The sequence below is a fragment of the Anomaloglossus baeobatrachus genome, chromosome 8, assembly GCF_048569485.1.
Source record: "Anomaloglossus baeobatrachus isolate aAnoBae1 chromosome 8, aAnoBae1.hap1, whole genome shotgun sequence".
In the NCBI taxonomy this organism is placed as follows: domain Eukaryota; kingdom Metazoa; phylum Chordata; class Amphibia; order Anura; family Aromobatidae; genus Anomaloglossus; species Anomaloglossus baeobatrachus.
Genome location: NC_134360.1, coordinates 137997167 through 138016784, shown reverse-complemented (window position 1 = coordinate 138016784; position 19618 = coordinate 137997167). Strand labels below are relative to the sequence as shown.

Here is a 19618-nt window from a genome sequence, read left to right as displayed (position 1 = left end):
TTCATGTATCGTTTGGCCCACTGGAGCCGTTTCTGCTTGTGTAGAGTGGATACAGGTGGTCGACAGGATGGCTTACGCACCGCTGCAAACCTCTGAAGGACCCTGCATCTTGTTGTTCGGGGGACGTTAGAGGCAACAGCAGCTTCAAAATCGTGTCTGCTGCTATGACAAGCCATTTTAGCAGCTGCTCTTTTAACCTGATGCAATTGACTGTTGGAAAGAGTCCTCAATTTTTCCTTATCAGCACGCACACGTGTGTGCTGTGAATCAGCTACATACTTCTTGATTGTGCGATGATTACGATGAAGTGTCTTGGCAATGTTGATTGTAGTCATGCCTTAACCTAAATACTCGACAATTTGTTGCTTCTCAGCAGTCGACACATCCTTTTTCTTTCCCATTTTGGCAAAAAATGTAGGCTGCTTAATAACGTGGAACAGCCTTCTTAAGTAGTCTTGCCTTTATTTGGACACACCTTCCAGACTAATTTTCACAGGTATCTGCAATTGCTTTCAGTGATATAAAGAGCCCTGACACACATCACCATCAGTTTTAGTACACAAGCAGTAGAAAAAAAAAAAAAACAGTAAAAAAACTTCTCAACAGGGGAACATAAGAAAAGAAGAGTCATAACCAAATAAGGTACTGAGAGAACCAAGGCCCAACAGAGCAACAGAGCAACAGGGTGGGTGCTGTGTCCCCCAATGATGGCTAAGAGAAAACGATTTTACGGTGAGTACACAAAAATCCGTTTTTCTCTGACGCCTCATTGGGGAACACAGGACCATGGGACGTCCTAAAGCACTCCATGGGTGGGAAAAATAAAAGAAGACAACACAACCCAAGGACTAGGAACCAGTCCCAGACAGCCTGGAGCGCCTACTGAGAGAGGTGCTCTACTGCTGTTTGCAGAATTTTCCTACCCAAAGTTGCCTCAGTTGAAACCTGGGTATGAACTCTAATGCTTTGAAAACGTATGTAGGCTAGACCAGGTTGCAGCCTTACACACCTGTTCCACTGAAGCCTGATGCCGAATGGCCCACGAAGCGCCAACTGCTCGCGTGGAATGAGCCCGCAGCCCACTAGGAATGGGCTTGAGTTGCAAGCGGTAGACTTCCTGGATCGCAGAGCGAATCCAGCGAGCCAGAGTCGCCTTTGAAGTTGCCTGTCCCTTCTTAGGCCCCTTAGGAATGACGAACAAAGAGTCCGTTTTCCTAAAGGGGGCTGTCCTGGATATGTAATATCTGAGAGCTCTGACGAGGTCTAACGAATGCAGAGACCTTTCCACCCTATGAACCGGGTGTGGACAAAAGGAAGGCAGAACAAGGTCCTCGTTCAAATGAAACGGGGTAGGAACCTTTGGAAGGAAATCCGGAAGGGGGCGCAGAACCACCTTGTCCTGGTGAAAGATCAGAAAAGGCTCGCGGCAAGAGAGTGCTGCTAGCTCCGAAACCCGTCTGATGGACGTAATTGCCACCAGGAATGTTACCTTCCAGGACAGAAGAGCAAAGGAGGATTCCTTGAGGGGTTCAAAGGGAGACCTCTGGAGACCGTCCAGAACGAGGTTGAGGTCCCATGGTTCCAGCGGCCGTTTGTACGGGGGAACTAGAAGGGAACCGAGAGCCAACTCCGCTTGCAAGCCAGACTGTAGAAAGTCGAGAATTCTGGGGATGGCCAGAGGCATAGGCCGGAAGTTAGTTTCCCTGCACCATGAAAGGAAGATTTTCCACGTACGGTGGTAAATGTGGGATGAAGCAGGCTTTCGGGCGCTGATCAAGGTGGAAATAACCGCGGGGGAGAATCCCGCTTTTGTTAATACCCAGGTCTCAATGGCCATGCTGTCAGCTTCAGGGCTCTGGAGTTCTGATGGGAAATGGGCCCTTGGGTCAGCAAGTCTGGGATGTCTGGAAGGCGCCACGGTGTGTCTGTGAGCATTTGTACTAATTCGGCGTACCAGGCGCGCCTGGGCCAGTCCGGTGCTATCAGTATCACCGGGACTCCCTCTGCCTTGATCTTCCTGATTACCCGCGGCAGCAGGGGTAGAGGTGGAAATATGTAAGGCAGGCAGAAGTGGTGCCAGGAGCAGACTAGAGCATCCGCGCCGATGGACTGCGGGTCGCGTGACCTGGCTATGAACACTGGTACCTTTGCATTCAACCTTGAGGCCATTAGATCCACGTCTGGTGTGCCCCAGCGAGTGCAGATGTGTAGAAACACATCTGGGTGGAGAGACCATTCTCCGGCGGCCAGGCCTTGGCGACTTAGAAAGTCTGCTGCCTAGTTCTCTACCCCCGGTATGTATACTGCTGATATCACTGATCCCGACGATTCGGCCCAGCTGAAGATCTTGTGGGCCTCGAGATAAGCCGCTTTGCTGCAGATGCCCCCCTGCCGATTGATATAGGCTACAGATGTCGCATTGTCCGATTGGACTCGAATCTGATGACCCGCTAGCAGAGGGCAGACCGCTCTGATCGCGCGGAGTTCCAGGATGTTTATGGGTAGGAAAGACTTCTGGGGCGTCCAACGTCCTTGAGCAGTGTGGTGCCGGTACACTGCTTCCCAGCCTAGGAGGCTGGCGTCCGTGGTCAGGACCAGCCAGTTCACTGGGAGAAAAGATCTCCCCTTCGATAGGGATGATGACCGAATCCACCAGCGGAGTGCGTACCTGACTGAAAGCGTCAGGTGAAGATGTCTGTCCAGGGAGAAGGGGCTCTTGTCCCAGGCTGCTAGAAGGGCTAGCTGCAGTGGGCGGAGGTGCAGTTGAGCAAAGGGTACTGCTTCCATAGCCGCCACCATCCTGCCGAGTACCTTCATGCTGAATCGAATGGAGCGAGACAGAGGACGTAGAAGGCAGCGTACCGCTCATTGAAGAGCGATCGCCTTGTCCAGAGGGAGTAGGATCAAGCCCCGACGGGTGTCCAGGGACATGCCCAGGAAGGTGATGGATCGTGATGGGATCGGGGATGATTTGTCTAGATTCACTAGCCACCCTAAACGGGATAGGGTGTCCACAGTGATCTGTACGCTGGTTGAGCAGTCGCGGAAGAAGGGGGCCTTGATGAGGAGGTCGTCCAAGTAAGGGAGAACGACTACTCCCCTGGCGTGAAGGACGCTCATGGCGGCCGCCATGACTTTGGTGAAGACCCTTGGTGCGGTGGCAAGGCCGAAGGGTAGAGCTACGAATTGAAAGTGGGAGTCCTGAATTGGGAAGCGGAGGAACTTTTGGTGATCTGGGGCGATGGGTATGTGCAGGTACGCCTCCTTGCTGTCTATGGAGGTGAGGAATTCCCCTTCGACCATGGATGCAATAATGGACCTTAGGGACTCCATTCTGAATCTCCGTACGTGCACATGTTTGTTTAGGCGTTTGAGGTTAGGATGGGTCAAACTGACCCATCCTTTTTGGGGACCACAAAGAGGTTGGAATAAAAACCCCCGAACTTCTCGTCGTCTGGGACAGGTATTATCACTCCTGCTGTTTGGAGCGAGTGGATTGCGGAAAAAAAAGTTTTGCGTCGTCTGAGATGGCAGCCCAGATGTGATGAAAGAGCCACAGTCGACCTCCTACAGTGAGTGTGTCTTCCGGGGCGCCGAAAAAGTAATGAGGGGGGAAAACGTCGTGGCCGAGTCTCCCTAGTCCTGGACTGTTTTGGTCTAGGCTGCCATGACGAAGTGGGTTTCGGGGAGAGCTGAGGTCGGTCGGTCCCTGCGTAGTCCGCGGCTGGTGGCGGGGACAGCACAGTATGTCGACAAACCAAATGAGTTCGGAAAGGAGCGGAACGAGGACTGTGGACGTCTGGTGAAGGACGTCCTGGACTTCAGCTAGGGGAGGGAGGTACTCTTTCCTCCCGTGGCGTCATAAATGAGCTTGTCCAGACGTTCGCCAAACAATCGGTCTGGAAAAAAGGGAAGGCCCGTGATAGACTTCTTGGAGGCAGAGTCCGCTCGCCATTGTCGGAGCCAGAGAGCTCTACGGATGGCTATGGTATTTGAGGCGGCAAACGCTGCGCAGGTAGCAGCATCCATGCAGGCCTGCATGAGGTACTCCGCCGCAGTTGCAATTTGAGCTGTTACCTCTGTGAAGGTATGAGTGAACTGGGATTCCTCAAGCGAAGTGTTAAGGGATTCTGCCCAGACCGAGATCGCCTTTCTGACCCACACAGCGGCAAAGGAGGGCGAGAGGGAGGACCCCGCAGCCTCAAAAGCAGAGCGGGCGAGGTGCTCCACCTGTCTGTCTGTCGGGTCCTTGATGGAGGAACCATCGGGTAAAGACAGGAGCGTCTTTGTGGTAAGGCGGGAGACCGGGGTGTCGACCGAGGGCGGATCGGCCCAGCCCTTATTAGCAGGTGAGGCAAAAGGGTACCGGGACTCCATGAGTTGTCGGTTACCGAAGCGCCTGTCAGGCTTCTCCCTTTGCTTTGTGAGGATATCCTGAAACTCTGGGTGATCAGCGAAAACCTTTTGGGGTTTCCTTGCCCTCTTAAAGGAGACCACATGGTCAGTAGTAATGGATGGGGGATCCTCCACATGCAGAGTTTGGTTGATTGCTGCTATAAGGGAGTCTATTGCAGTTTGATCATCTGGGGAGGCTGAAACCAAGGAATCCTCTTGGTATAAACAGCATTCTCCCTCCTCCAGCTCTTCAGAAGCCGTGGAGCGTGTGGGAGAGCCTGCCCTGTGTGCTCCCGAGGGAGAGCCCGCTGGAGACACCCGGCCGTGTGCTCTTTTCCTGATCCCTGCAACCGGTGAAGCATGTGCCCGGATTACCTCAGAAGGATCCTCCATAGGGGTATCCTCAGGCTGCGTTCCGTCCAGGGACCCAGAAGGGTGTGGAGGACGACATTGCATAGCCAGCACCAGGTTCTGTGACATTTTTTCCATGGATTGGGACAGAAACGGTGCCCATTCCGGTGGGCTGGGAGCCCTAGGCTCTGGGCTGACTGTGGCGGCGGTGGTGGCAGGGGGGTCTTAGGGGGTGTGTTTACGTGGTAGCTCAGCGTGGCAGGCAGTCCAGGCTGAATAATAGACTGTGAGCCTTAGCACTCTTAGTGCCCTTAGAATTCTGCATGTTCCCAATAGTAGTATGCCAGGAGGGGGAGCAATACTCAGTAGAGCTACAAGTGAAGCAAGCACCTCACCAGAATCAGCCGATGTCCGGTCACACCGGTGCCATATTCAACTCAGAGCCTGCAAAGAGGGGCTGAGGCTATAGGGGCACAGGCCTCTACCCTGGGCTTTGGAAATCGGTGTCTGTGGAACCCGTCGTTCAGCCCAGGATCCAGCGTCGCAGGAGGGGGTACGTGGAGGAGACACTCCACGTTCCCGCCCGTTGATGGTAGAGGGAGATCGGTCCCAAAAGGAAACGGTCGCCCTCAAAAAATATCAAACCTTGAAAGGAAGTACCTCCTACAGACACTAAGCTAAAACTGAGGTTGCCTGGCCCAGCCAGGGGGTGTATACTGCAGAGGAGGAGCTATGCTTTTGCATCTACTTAGTGTCCTCCTATGGATAGGCAGCATAACACCCATGGTCCTGTGTCCCCCAATGAGGCATCAGAGAAATTTATATATATACATACACACACACGTCCCCCAACCCCTCCTGTGATGTATATATATGCCCCCAGCCCCTCCTGTAGTGTATATATATATGCCCCCAGCCCCTCGTGTGATGTATGTGCCTTCAGCATCTCCTACATGATGTATATGATTTACCAATCTGGTGACTGCACTCCAGACCGAGACAAACCTGGAAAAGCAGTTGTGAGAAGCCACATCAATATCAATGTGTTTGTATGTAAATATATTTATATATATATATATATATATATATATATATATATATATATATATATATATACACACATACATACATACATACATACATACATACATACATATATATATATATATACACATATACATATACATATACACTAGCTGAAGTATCCGGGCGTTGCCCGGGATAGTAACCGGCTGTCTCTTTCCACGGCTGTCTGTCTGTCTTTTTTTGTCTCTCTCTATCCGTCTCCCTACCGACATCTTATTACCTCACACATAAGCTTCTTATACTAACAGTTTATTTTGTTCCTATAGCAACCACTGACAGTTGCTATTAATAGCCTCTAGCTCCCACCTCCATTCAGTTTAATGGAGACAAGTTTTTTAGAGAGTAACTGTAAAGCGCGAGGTTACATTTTCCTGTCAAAACATAGTCTATGATGTTCCCTGAATCACATTGGGTGTCTGTGCAAAATTTCGTAATTGTAAATGCGACGCTGCGGATTCCTTTGGCGGACATACATACACACACACACACACATGCATACATACAGCTTTCTATATTAGAGATATATATATATATATATATATATATATATATATATATATATATATATATATATATATATATATATATATATATATATATATATATATATATATATATATATATATATATATATACATACACACACACACATACACACACACACACACACACACACAAACACACGTGCTTTTCCAAGAGTTAGACTGTAGGAGGTTTGAGGCGTGGAGGCGGAGCTGGGGTGGGGGCGGAGCTGGGGTGCAGCCTGGGCGGAGTCCCAAGGGGGCACGAAAATTTTGCCAGTATGGGGCCCTGAAATTCCTAGTGGCGGCCCTGAGGGTGTTACAAGGAGCACAAAACTCTACAGATATCATGTGAAAGGAAAAAACTGCAAGGTGTACAAAGATGACGTTCTATAAACCCTACGGCTTCTTGTAATATGGTGTATAGAAAAATACCTGGAGCTTCACATCACAAAATTGTCCACTTTTCCGTAACGCATTCAATTTGGCTACAGATGATTCTATAAACTGCTCATCCTCAAAACTGAGATAGCCGTTTGGAACCATTTTTTCACTCTGGGTCTGTAAAACAGACATGCCATATTGTTACTTTGGAACAAAATTAATCAGAAATGACAATTAACTGAACACGTAGTAAAATTCATAGTATAAGCATTGGGAAAGGAACAGAGCAAAGAGGAAGAAAGAACAAGGCTGATCTCAGAGGTACAGCAGCCAAACCTTGCTGTGGGTCACGCTGCCCGCTGAATTCAGGACAGAGTGATGCAGGGAGAGAGGCCACACTGTAGGCCTAGAATGGGCTGTCCAGCCATCCGATATTGATGGATTTGGGTTTGGACATTGTTATCACCCCGGGGGGCTGACACCCAGCACCCCTTTTGATAACATGTTTTCAGCTCTGACCTGATATAAGCACTGAACAAAGCCAGCGCAGTGCAGCGCCGTACATCAAGAATAGCAGCTTAGCTCTTCTTCACCTGAATACATTGTACTGCAGTCATCCTGCTCTCTGGATCACTACACTGCTGTCACCTGGATCTCTCCTCTTTGGCTCTTGCTGCCTTCTCAATCTCTCCACTCTGTGACAAGTCATACAAGACAGCTGATTAGGAGTTTCTTTTTTGGGGCTGGCATCCCATTATCACGGCACTGTATAGTAGTGGCAGACCTTTCAGGCTAAGTAATTTCACTGAAAGTGAATGGCAGGGATCTGCCAAGCAGATTAGGGGCTGCCCAGACAACAATACCACAGCTATGCCCCCCAAAACAAGTCAGTACATAAGGCACAAGAGCGACAAGCCATGCATTATAGTCCTCATTTCATGAAATGTCAGGAAATCAAATCTAAGCTTATACAGCTAGGGTCCAGACAAAAAAAATAAAATGTGGGATTAGGGTGCACCAGATGACTAGAACTACATCCCTGGTGCTCGATAAATCCAGGTTACATGCATCCCTCATTGGGAGTCCCAGGAATAGGCATCGGTGTTGGCTTCTGCACTGCAGTCACTGCAGATTTGCACCTGTACACTTATCTTTGCCAACTTTTAGCCGTAAATGTCACTGATGGGAATTACTGTGACCTTTGAGAGTAGCAATCTGTCCACGTAGTCTCCAAGCCAAAAAAAGAAAAGTACCTTCTTGGCATATACTCCATGGGTAATGAAAAAGCTATATAAAGTTGCAGGACATTGCAGCTGAGAAACTACTAAAAGCCCTATCAGGTCTGAAACAAAGAATGACCCAGGAATTCAACCTGTAAATTATACTGAATCCCATAATATACCATGGTAATCTGCTTCCCCTGGTTTACAACAGACGTGTTATAGGAGAAAAACACCATGAAAGCACCTTACCTTTGAAGAATAGATGAAAATAACTGGGCAGAAGTTAAATTCTGGGACACATTGGATCATAAATGCATTCCCATCAGGATCTCAGGTCTGAATGTCTCAACAGGTAAAGGAAGAGTTAGACCCTAAAAAAAAAAAAAAAAAAAAAAAATTCACATCAGTTAACTTGTTATGTAATGGAGCCAGGTTAATTCCAAAAACAGCAATTACAGATTATGCAAGAAACATTAGTCACTGTAGCATGTGTCCTGACCCAGCTCCCTGCCACCCCACGAGGAGACAAGGCTGACACGAGGGCATGGGCAAAGGGACAGCACACCACAGAATAAGGACCCTCACTGTTACAGGGACATGGGAAGCTCAAAGGTTCAGTAGTAGCATCATTTACACTAGGATAATATGGATTTTAAAAGGTCTAAAAAAAAAAATAAAAAAAATTAAACAAACAATCCCACAGCTTCATGAAAATGAACATAGCAGGTCTTCTAAATCCCCGGTAATAACAGATACGGTACTTAGCAGGGAATGTGGACAGAGGTGGATATGAGAAATCCTTTAATACACAAGAGTTTTCCACTTAACCTCATTAAAGGGAACCTGTCAGGTCCAATATGCAGTGAGAACCACGAGCAGTTCTGGGTGTATATTGCTAATCCCTGTATACACTAGCATAGATAAAGGGATCTTTAGAAAACGTATTTCTAAAGAGCTTTTATCTTATCCGAATGACTGTAGGGACTAGTCCCAAGGGTGTTATATCCCCCAACTGGCTGCCCTCTTAGTATTCCCCTGTGGGTGCACTAACATGCTAGTCAATGCAGCATCACCAGAGGTGATTCGCGTACCTGTGTTCGCTGTGACCGCTCTTCTGAATGGTTGGCACTTCCAGTCATGCGCAGTAGACCTCTCTGAAGTCAAGACGCGTACATTCGGCTTCATACTGCACATAACCAGAAGTGCCCGGTATTCAGAAGCACAGTCACAGCGAACACAGTACGCGCTGCACCGCTGGTGATGCTGAATTGAATGGCATGTTAGTATGCCCTTGTGGGCGTACTAACGTGTTGAGGGCGGACTAGTCGGGGCTTATAACACCCTCGGGACTAGTCCCCTCGCTCATTAGCATAAGATAAAAGTCTTTATAAACACTTTTTCTAAAGATCTCTTTATCTACACTAGTGTTTAGAGCGACGGTTAAGGCAGGGATTAGCAATATGCACCCAGAACTACTCATGCAGTTTAAAGGGAATCTGTCACCAAGTTTTAGCTGTGTAATCTGAGAGCAGCATAATGTAGGGCAGAAACCCTGATTCCGGCAATGTATCACTTACTGGGTTCCTTGCTGTAGTTTTGATAAAATCACTTATCTGCTACAGGTCTAGCAGTTCTCTGAATGCAGAGCTCCCAATATCTCCACCCACATCAATGATTGGCAGCTTTCTGCCTCTGCAGTGTACACAGAAAGCTACAAATCAGTGTTGTAGGTGTTTTTATACAAAGCTCATGATTATGGAGGACTACCTGGCAGCAGGATTACTAGTCCTCTAGTGATCATCTCCTGTTCATAAAATGTTGATGTACAGCATACAGGAAATGCATGCATATAAATGCAGCTTTGTGACCTGAAAAATGCACCAATAGATGCCCTGTGTGAATATAGCTTTATGCTGCTCTAAGCTAGGTGGCAAAAACCAGGTGACATATTCCCTTTAATTAGTAGGAGTAGAGAGAGGCCTCAGGGACTTGACATGCCCAGGCATAAGGCTATGTGCGCACGTAGCGTTTGTCCCTGCAGAAATTTCTGCAGAGATTTGAACAGCACACATGCGCTTCAAATCGCTGCAGAAAGAGTCCGTAATGGGGAAAAAAAAAAAAGCCGATTCCATGCACTCTGACTGCAGCCCCTCCCATAGACAGAGCGGGGGATGCATGCAGAGCGCAGGAAAGAAGTGACATGTCACTTCTTAGAACGCGCGCTTCAGGTAGCAGCCGAAGAGCTGCGCTCTAATACGCCACGTGCGCACGTCTCCTGCATACTCTTCATAGATTGTGCTGGGGCGCAGGACGCATGCAGTTACACTGCGGTGCAGATCGCAGCGTAACTGCATGCAAATACGCAACGTGCGCACATACCTTAACACTGGCAACATATCATGCTTCATTTGCCATATAATGGCATCAATCTTTTGATGTCAGGTTCATGCACAGATTAATGGGGCTGTCTGGTCTGGATAAAAGTCTTGAGTTACTCTGTGACTGCACCCTTTGAATCTTGACAGTAATTTGTCTGAAATAATGTATTGCCAACAAGAACAGGAGGTGATGTGACCTCAAGTATGAATTGTTTACACTCAGTTATGTGCCGATTAGATGTTCTTGGTTTCTCCATTTTCACTTGTTTTGAGAGAAGCTAGGCATATACAAACTAGTGGGAATGTAGCCCACTAGTATACAAAAAAAATATATATTATTTATTATTATAGCGCCATTTATTCCATGGCGCTTTACAAGTGAAAGAGGGTATACGTACAACAATCATTAATACAAAACAGACTGGTATAGGAGGAGAGAGGACCCTGCCCGCGAGGGTTCACAGTCTACAGCGAATGGGTGATGGTACAATAGGTGAGGACAGAGCTGGTTGCGTAGTGGTGTACTGGTGTGAGGGTTATTGTAGGTTGTAGGCTTGTTGAAGAGATGGGTCTTCAGGTTCCTCTTGAAGCTTTCCACGGTAGGGGAGAGTCTGATATGCTGAGGTAGAGCGTTCCAGAGTATGGGGGAGGCACGGGAGAAATCTTGTACGCGATTGTGGGAAGAGGAGATAAGAGAGCAGGGCTGTGGAGTCGAAGTCGTGGAGTCGGAGCTCATTTTGGTGGAGTCGGAATAAAATGCACCGACTCCGACTCCTAAAATATATAATAAATTGGGGACAGTAGTGCAATGCAGAATGTGCTGAATATATTTTCATAGGAATTTGGGAAAGTTATGAAGTGTCCTATAAATGGCTGTTCTATTCCTGATCTAAGGCTACATTCACACACAGCGTTTTTGCTGCGTTTTTTGAGGATATGTTTGTCAGCTGCAAAAGCTGATCAGCTTGTTAAAAAACCGCATCACCTGAAAGGTTTTTGAGCTCATAAATAATGCTTTCAATAGCAAAAGCAGATTAGGAAAAGGCCACACAAACTGACATGCTCATTCTTTGTGAGGATCCTCAGAAAACGATGTGTCTGAATGTCCTATCTTGAAACACATTGCCTTTGCTGAGATGCCCGGAGTCATTGCATTTCACTGAACTATTTTGCCATCAATGTTCGATATGTTTGTAACAAGAAAGAAATTGTTAGCAAGACACTGGCAGTAAAAGTTACTAAAACTCATCACACCGGCCAGTTTCTCCAGGCCTTAGTGGAAAAAGTTCTGCAAGATTACCAACTCAAAAAAGAACAGGTTCTTGCCATTGTAAAGGACAATGCTTCAAACTTGGTAAGTACGAGTTACAATTAAACTGATGAATGAGAGTAATGAATAACAGCTAGAAGAAAATTTAGGATTTAGTATGTTAGAGATGGAAGGCCACAGCGCTGTTCATGTAACTGAGGAACTAACATATTACAACAGAAGAACAGCAAAATTATACTTTAGGATTAGATGATCTTGTTGAATCTGCTTCAAAAACTTTCATATTCATCACATGCGCTGTGTTGTGCACACGCTGTAGCTGGCAATAAGAGATAGTCTGCAAGAGGACCCCGGTTTCACATATCCGGCTTTTCGCCGGTTTGGCGGATGCTGCGCACTCCAGTACAATGTATACAGTACAGTGGCAGCGCGACAAAGGCCGGTGACATGCTGTCATGTGACCCAGAAGTTGCGTTGCTGCCACTGTACTGTATCGTAATGAACTGGTGAGCGCCGCATCCGCCAAACCGGCGAAAAGCCAGATGTGTGAAACTGGGCGGACATGCTGGAAATCTAATTGAAAAAGTGTGGAAGTTGGTTATTGCCTCCAGAACCCATAAAATTGATTACATCTTGAAGAGACGTGCTGGAAAAGGGGCAATTGTTGAGCAAGCCACTCGGTGAGGCATCACATGTTTAACCTTTGTCAGGCTGCATAATTTTACGTTAACAGCTACCCCTTATCTCGGAAGGGGGTGGAGATATTTTATTGAAATTTGGCCAATATATTCTGGACCAAAACTGCAGAGATGTCACGAAATTTCAGCCCTCTACGGCTTTTGGAAAAAAAAATGTATTGCAATTTTAAAACAGAATAGTTACAATTGTACCTATTCAGCCGGACAAAGGTTAATGACTGAGCGATTGCTTGAACTAAAATCGCTTTTTATAGATATGGTGAACCCTCAAGTAACATTAAATGAAGGTCAATAGACACAGGTGGCTGAATTGAAGGAATTGCTTCAATCACCCATTTACCGTGACTAAAAAATTACAAGCTGAGGATTTAACTCCTAGCATTTTCATAAGGGAGTGGAAGAACTTGCTATTTTGCCTGTCCCAAAGAGAAGGTTTAATCGCAGATGGCATTTCTGCTTCAATGAAACGGAGTGAGACACAGCAATTGTAAAATAAAATTCTTCTGGCAGCTGTTTATGTGGACCCAAGTCATCGTATACTGCTTGATGATCAACAGCTTACTAAAAGGAAAAGAAGCTTTGAGTGAGGTAGTGTGAGGTAAATCCTGGGATATGAAGAGGAATTATGACTAGAAGTCATAATTGCTCTCATCACTCCCTGGCAGTGCCCCCCTCCCTTCTTGTGCTCAAATGTCCAGCATCTGTGAAGGTGTCACATCCCACTTACACCTCCAACAGCCATCTCCTCTGATATGGAGATGAGATGATGTGAGGACAATGGACCCAGGATGACTCCCTGCCGTCACCCTGTAACAAGAGTTGTATCTCATTAGCAAGGCTTGGAAGTAGCCAGACAGAACGACTCCAGTAAAAAATGGTTCATATCTCGCAAGCCATATCTCCGATAAATATGGCAACCATAAAAATGGTGTTTGCGCAGGCGGACGATGCTGGCACACCTTTTTTATGGAAGGGGGAGCTTGGGAAATACCCCAGGCGTGATATCAGCCATATGGGAACTCGTAGACAGGTCATGAGTCCCCTCGTTCTGTAGCTAAATTCATAACTGTCACAATGAGAGCATTGGCGATACTCCCAGACACTAAAGACTGCCTGCAGCAGCTGTGGCTGCTGGGGTCTTCAGACCAGCTCAACACTAGAGTGTCAGAGTGCAGATACTGTAAGGTGTGTGGAGGCATCAGGTGTCAGTTCTGTGTCAGTGACCAAAAGTCTGCAAGAATGGCTGATGGCACCAGGAGCAGAGCTATGCAACTGGCCAATGCTAAAGCAGGAGCCGAAGAGAGGGAGGACGGTGCTGTGGACAGCAATGAGGAGGTTGCCCACGAGTCCTCCAGGAGCTCGACGCCAGAAAACAGCTCTGCAGAGGACATTGCACAACCGGGCACTGCTGGACAAGATGAGGAGCAGCTCGCCCAAGGGTCCTCAACGAGCCAGATGCCAGCCCTCCGCTCTGCAATGGACAGTGAATCACCAGGCTCCGCAGCGGGCCGCAGATCACCACGTGCCATTCCACCGAGCCTGGGAGGCTCGGATAGCCTTCTTCAAATGGCTATGGCCCTACGCCAGGCTGGAGACCGGAAGGGCTACAAGGAACTCATGGCCGAGCGTGAGCGGCAAGCAGCGCGTGAAGAGCGCCAGGCAGAGCGTAACTACCAGCTGCAGCTAGCTCAGCTCCGGCCCTCATCAGCCACCCGTGACCTTCCAGACACCAAACTTCCAAAGGTCCGTGTTGAGGACTTCCCAGTGCTGGAGAAGGATGGAGACTTGGACTCTTTCTTGACTGCTTTTGAACGGACTTGCTTGCAGCATCATCTGAACAAGGACCAGTGGGCCAAATACCTGACCCCCCGTTTAAGGGGTAAGGCCCTGGATATCCTTGGGGACTTGCCTGCTGAGGCGGATCAGGGCTACGACACCATCAAGCGGGCCCTGATCCAACAGTACAACCTCACCCCGGAGTCCTACCGCAAGAAGTTCCGGACGCTGCAGAAGGGACCAAAGGACTCCTGGGCTGACCACCGGCGGGCACTTGCCCGAGCTGCCGACCACTGGACCCAAGGCCTGCAGCTTTCCACCGGACCGGAGATCCTGGACTTGTTCATCACGGAGCAACTCTTGTGGAACTGCCCTGAGGATCTCCGCCAGTTCATCCGAGACCAGAAGCCAAAGGGATCCACGGCTACAGCTGCCCTGGCCGATGACTACACCAACAATCGGGCTCCTGAAGCCAGGAGAGCAGCCACCAGCAGCACCTGGAGAGGGGGTAAGATGAACTCTGCGACTGCCCCACCTGCCCCTAGACTGCAGGGGGTGTCCCCCTCAACTCCCCTCTCCAGGCCCGTGGCAGAGCCAAGACGGTGCCACCAGTGCAACCTACCTGGACACTTCAAGGCCATGTGCCCTCAGCGTCCCAAGGCCCCGGCTCCGTCCCCGTCCCAAGGGCCGCCCAAGGTGTATTGTGTGGGTGGGGGTGGTGGTAGGTCCCTGGACAGCTTCCAACCTGTCACCGTCGGACGGTCTGTGACCATAGGACTGCGAGACAGCGCCTCGGAGGTGACTCTGGTGCGGCCTGAGATGGTGTCCCCCCAAGACTTGAACCCTGGAAAAACCCTCGCTGTCTCCGGGATTGGAGGCATTGACCCGGCGCTGCCTGTTGCTGACATTTATGTGGACTGGGGCGCAGGGCGAGGGGTGAGGGAGGTGGGGGTAACTGATCGGATCCCTGCAAACGTGCTACTTGGGACAGATTTGGGGCAAATAACCTCCCAGTTTGGCCCCGCCCCAAAGGCTGAACCTTCAGCCAGTGCTGACATGACTCCTGACAATGTTAATGTGTTATCTATGAATGATGTAAGGGAGGAGGGAGTGAACTCTGATATTTCTGCTTGCACAGACACCATAGACACACACACAGCTGCAGCTGTGACAGGGGAGGGGGTCAGAGAAAGGTGTGACAATGCCTCTACAAGTAACCAGCCTGTGAGCTGGGATCTGTTGCCCTCTGCAGGGATAAGCAGAGAGCAGGGTGCTGCAGGGGGAGGACCAGTGTGTGGGGTGGGGGCTACCACAGCAAATGTGGGGTCCCCAGAGATTTCACACCGGGGTTCTGTTGCTGCAGGAGGGGAACAGGCAGGTGAGATTGGGGCCGGTCCAGGAGCGGAAGTGCTCCCAGGTAAGATCTCGGTGCATGGTTCCCCCACAACCGGGGTGTCAGGAAGCCAGGTAGGTCTGCCTGAACCGGCGACTTGGTCAGGAACGGAGGAGGAGCAGGCACGACCCACGGTCGCAGCGGCTGTGGCCGCTGTCACCCGCAGTGGGAGTGCTGGAAGCCAAGGGGCCTCCCGGAGGTCCGATAGCTCTTCCCCTTCTGACCAAGTGGCAGCCGAGTCAGGTGGAGGCCAGGACACAGGTCCCGGGGTACTGACTGAAGATGTGACAGTCTCGTCGATTCTGGCCACATCTAGTCAGGAGTTTCAGGCAGCGTTAGAAGCTGACGACAGCCTGAAAGCTCTAAAGGAGCAGGCGGCACAGCCTCCCTCGGACTCGGACCCGGAGCGAGTGGTCTGGGACCAAGGACGGCTGTACCGGGCCACGGTCCAGCAGGGTTCACCGGAGGCGTGGCCCAGGGACCGACAGTTGGTGGTACCCTATCCGTTCCGGACGGAGTTGTTGCGGATCGCACATGAGATTCCGATGGCCGGACACCTAGGGATCGCTAAGACCAAGGCCAGGTTAAACCAGCATTTCTACTGGCCAAAAATGGGGGCCGATGTGGCTGCCTACTGCCGTTCGTGTGAAACCTGTCAGAGAGTGGGGAAGGCGGGGCCACGCCCCAAAGCCCCACTAGTATCTCTGCCAATCATCGATGAGCCTTTCAGGAGGGTGGCTGTGGATCTGGTCGGCCCGCTGGCCATCCCCAGCAGCTCCGGGAAACGCTTCCTACTGACGGTAGTGGACTATGCCACCCGGTACCCAGAAGCAGTGGCCTTGTCGTCCATTCGGGCTGACAAGGTGGCCACCGCATTGCTGGAGATTTTCTCCCGAGTGGGTTTTCCCCAGGAAATGCTCACTGACCGGGGGACCCAATTCATGTCCCAGCTGATGGAGGCCCTCTGTAAGCAAGTCCAGGTGCGACATCTGGTGGCCAGCCCGTACCATCCACAGACTAATGGCCTGGGCGAGCGGTTCAATGGCACCTTAAAGCAGATGCTTAAGATGTTGGTCGACTCCCATGGGCGTGACTGGGAGCGGTATCTCCCACACCTGTTATTTGCTTACCGGGAGGTTCCACAGGCCTCAACAGGATTCTCACCGTTTGAGCTCCTGTACGGGCGACGTGTGCGGGGCCCCCTGGCTCTGGTGAAAGAGGCTTGGGAAGGGGATTTGGCCACCCCTGGAGTGTCGGTTATCGAGTATGTCATGCGCTTCCGGGACAAAATGCAGGCCTTGACGCAACTGGTACACGACAATATGGCTCAAGCCCAGGCCGATCAGAAGCGTTGGTACGACCAGAACGCTTGTGAGAGGACCTACCAAGTGGGTCAAGAGGTGTGGGTACTGGTCCCCGTACCACAGGACAAGCTTCAGGCAGCCTGGGAAGGCCCATACCTCGTGTACCAGCAGCTCAACCCTGTGACGTACCTGGTCACCCTGGACCCTGCCCGTGGAAGGCGGAAGCCCTTCCATGTGAACATGATGAAGGCACATCATGAGCGGGGGGCATGTGCACTCCCTGTGTGCAACCTGCCCGAGGAGGGAGAAGCGGAAACCCTCTTGGATATGCTAGCCCAGGTTAGGGCAGGCGGATCCATTGAGGATGTGGAGGTTGGCCACCAGCTCTTGGAGGACCAACGGTCCCAGCTGTGGGCCACCCTACACCCCTTCCGGGGGTTGTTTACCAACCAGCCCGGAAGGACTGACTTGGCTGTCCATCACGTGGACACTGGGGATCATCCCCCGATCCGGCGTTCAGCATATCGGGTCTCCCTGGAGGTGCAGCAACACATGCGCCAGGAGATTGACGAGATGCTGGAGCTGGGGGTGATCCAGGCATCCAACAGCGCTTGGGCCTCGCCTGTAGTCCTCGTCCCTAAGAAGGACCGAACCACTCGGTTCTGCGTGGACTACAGGGGGCTCAATGCTGTCACGGTCGCCGATGCGTACCCAATGCCACGCATCGATGACCTGCTCGATCAGTTGGCCGGGGCTCAGTACCTGACCATCATGGACCTGAGCCGGGGATATTGGCAGATCCCCCTGACTCGCAAGGCCAGGGAACGCTCTGCCTTTATTACCCCATTTGGACTGTACGAGTCCACGGTGATGCCATTCGGGATGAGGAATGCCCCTGCCACTTTCCAGCGGATGGTCAACACCCTGCTCAAGGGACTTGAAGGGTACGCGGCCGCGTACCTGGATGACATTGCCGTCTTCAGTCCCACCTGGGAGGACCACCTAGAGCATCTAGCACAGGTGCTCAGGCGGATCCACCGGGCAGGTTTGACCATCAAGCCGGGAAAGTGTCAGCTGGCCATGAGCGAGGTCCAGTACCTCGGTCACCGGGTAGGTGGGGGAACGCTGAAGCCCGAGCCTGAGAAAGTGGAGGCCATCGCATCCTGGCCCACCCCCAGGACCAAGAAGCAGGTGATGTCCTTCTTGGGGACCGCTGGGTACTATAGGAGGTTTGTTCCATGCTATAGTAGCCTGGCAAAGCCCTTGACGGACCTCACCAAGAAGAAGCTGCCCTCTGCAGTCGATTGGACAATGGACTGCGAGACAGCCTTCCGGGCCCTAAAGGACGCCCTGTCCAGCCCGCCCGTGCTACAGGCAGCCGACTTCACGCGGCCGTTTGTAGTACAGACCGACGCCAGTGACTTCGGCCTCGGTGCGGTGCTCAGCCAGGTGGACTCTGCGAGCCAAGAGCACCCAGTCTTGTACCTGAGCAGGAAGCTGTTACCAAGGGAAGTTGCCTATTCCACAATGGAGAAGGAGTGCCTGGCCATAGTGTGGGCCCTGCAGCGTCTGCAACCCTATCTATACGGGCGCCACTTCATCGTGGAGACGGACCACAATCCCCTCAGCTGGTTGCACACCGTCTCTGGGACGAATGGGCGATTGTTGCGATGGAGCCTTGCGCTCCAGCAATACGACTTCACCATTCGCCACAAAAGGGGCCGTGACCACGGTAACGCAGACGGGCTGTCCCGACAAGGAGAGGTCGCGGACGGGCGCACGGGGGAACACCGGAGTGTGCTGCCCCCTAGCGCCCTCAAAAGGGGGGAGGTGTGAGGTAAATCCTGGGATATGAAGAGGAATTATGACTAGAAGTCATAATTGCTCTCATCACTCCCTGGCAGTGCCCCCCTCCCTTCTTGTGCTCAAATGTCCAGCATCTGTGAAGGTGTCACATCCCACTTACACCTCCAACAGCCATCTCCTCTGATATGGAGATGAGATGATGTGAGGACAATGGACCCAGGATGACTCCCTGCCGTCACCCTGTAACAAGAGTTGTATCTCATTAGCAAGGCTTGGAAGTAGCCAGACAGAACGACTCCAGTAAAAAATGGTTCATATCTCGCAAGCCATATCTCCGATAAATATGGCAACCATAAAAATGGTGTTTGCGCAGGCGGACGATGCTGGCACACCTTTTTTATGGAAGGGGGAGCTTGGGAAATACCCCAGGCGTGATATCAGCCATATGGGAACTCGTAGACAGGTCATGAGTCCCCTCGTTCTGTAGCTAAATTCATAACTGTCACAATGAGAGCATTGGCGTCTGCCTACGACGCTCCCAGGCAAAGTTATGGCCAATATCTCCTTTGCTGGATAATTCTGATCCATGCAGGGGGAGTGGCAGTGCTTCCCTGTGAGGTCACTAAGGTAGGAGGGGACCTGGATCTGCCCAGGTTGATAACCCTACTTCGGCCATTTTCCAGTGTTCTTCTGCTCGGGGGCCTGGTTGGGAAAGACCTGTGAGGGGGTTCCTGGAAACCTGGTCTACAGCGCCCCCCTGTGGCCAGACACACAAGGTAACTGATGTAATTGTATACCTGTTTGTAACCCATGCTTTATCTGTAACTGTACTCTGACATAACTGTATATTCTGTAGATTCCCTATTGTATATATTGTAGTTTCTAGTGTGCTTTAGGCGATTAAATTATATAATTAATCTTGGGCTGTTCTGTTATCTCGATCTTGAATCCCACGTCTGTGTGTTCGGCTAATAGTTACCGTGAAGCGGTTGGTGGCAGCGAGTTGTGCCAAGGATTATTGTGGGGAGGCCAG

The 19618-nt window shown here is 50.5% G+C and overlaps 1 protein-coding gene across 1 annotated transcript in view; it reads right to left on the bottom strand.

The window, feature by feature from the left end:
• IVNS1ABP (influenza virus NS1A binding protein) overlaps positions 1 to 19618 on the bottom strand; it is a 72294-nt gene that overhangs the window by 31538 nt on the left and 21138 nt on the right. The window contains exons 2-3 of the mRNA XM_075322027.1: positions 8210 to 8331; positions 6789 to 6914 (exon numbers count right to left, since the gene is read on the bottom strand). Of these exons, the coding sequence (XP_075178142.1) occupies positions 6789 to 6914; positions 8210 to 8269 (186 nt within the window). The 5' untranslated portion in view covers positions 8270 to 8331. The remainder of the gene's footprint in view (positions 1 to 6788; positions 6915 to 8209; positions 8332 to 19618) is intronic.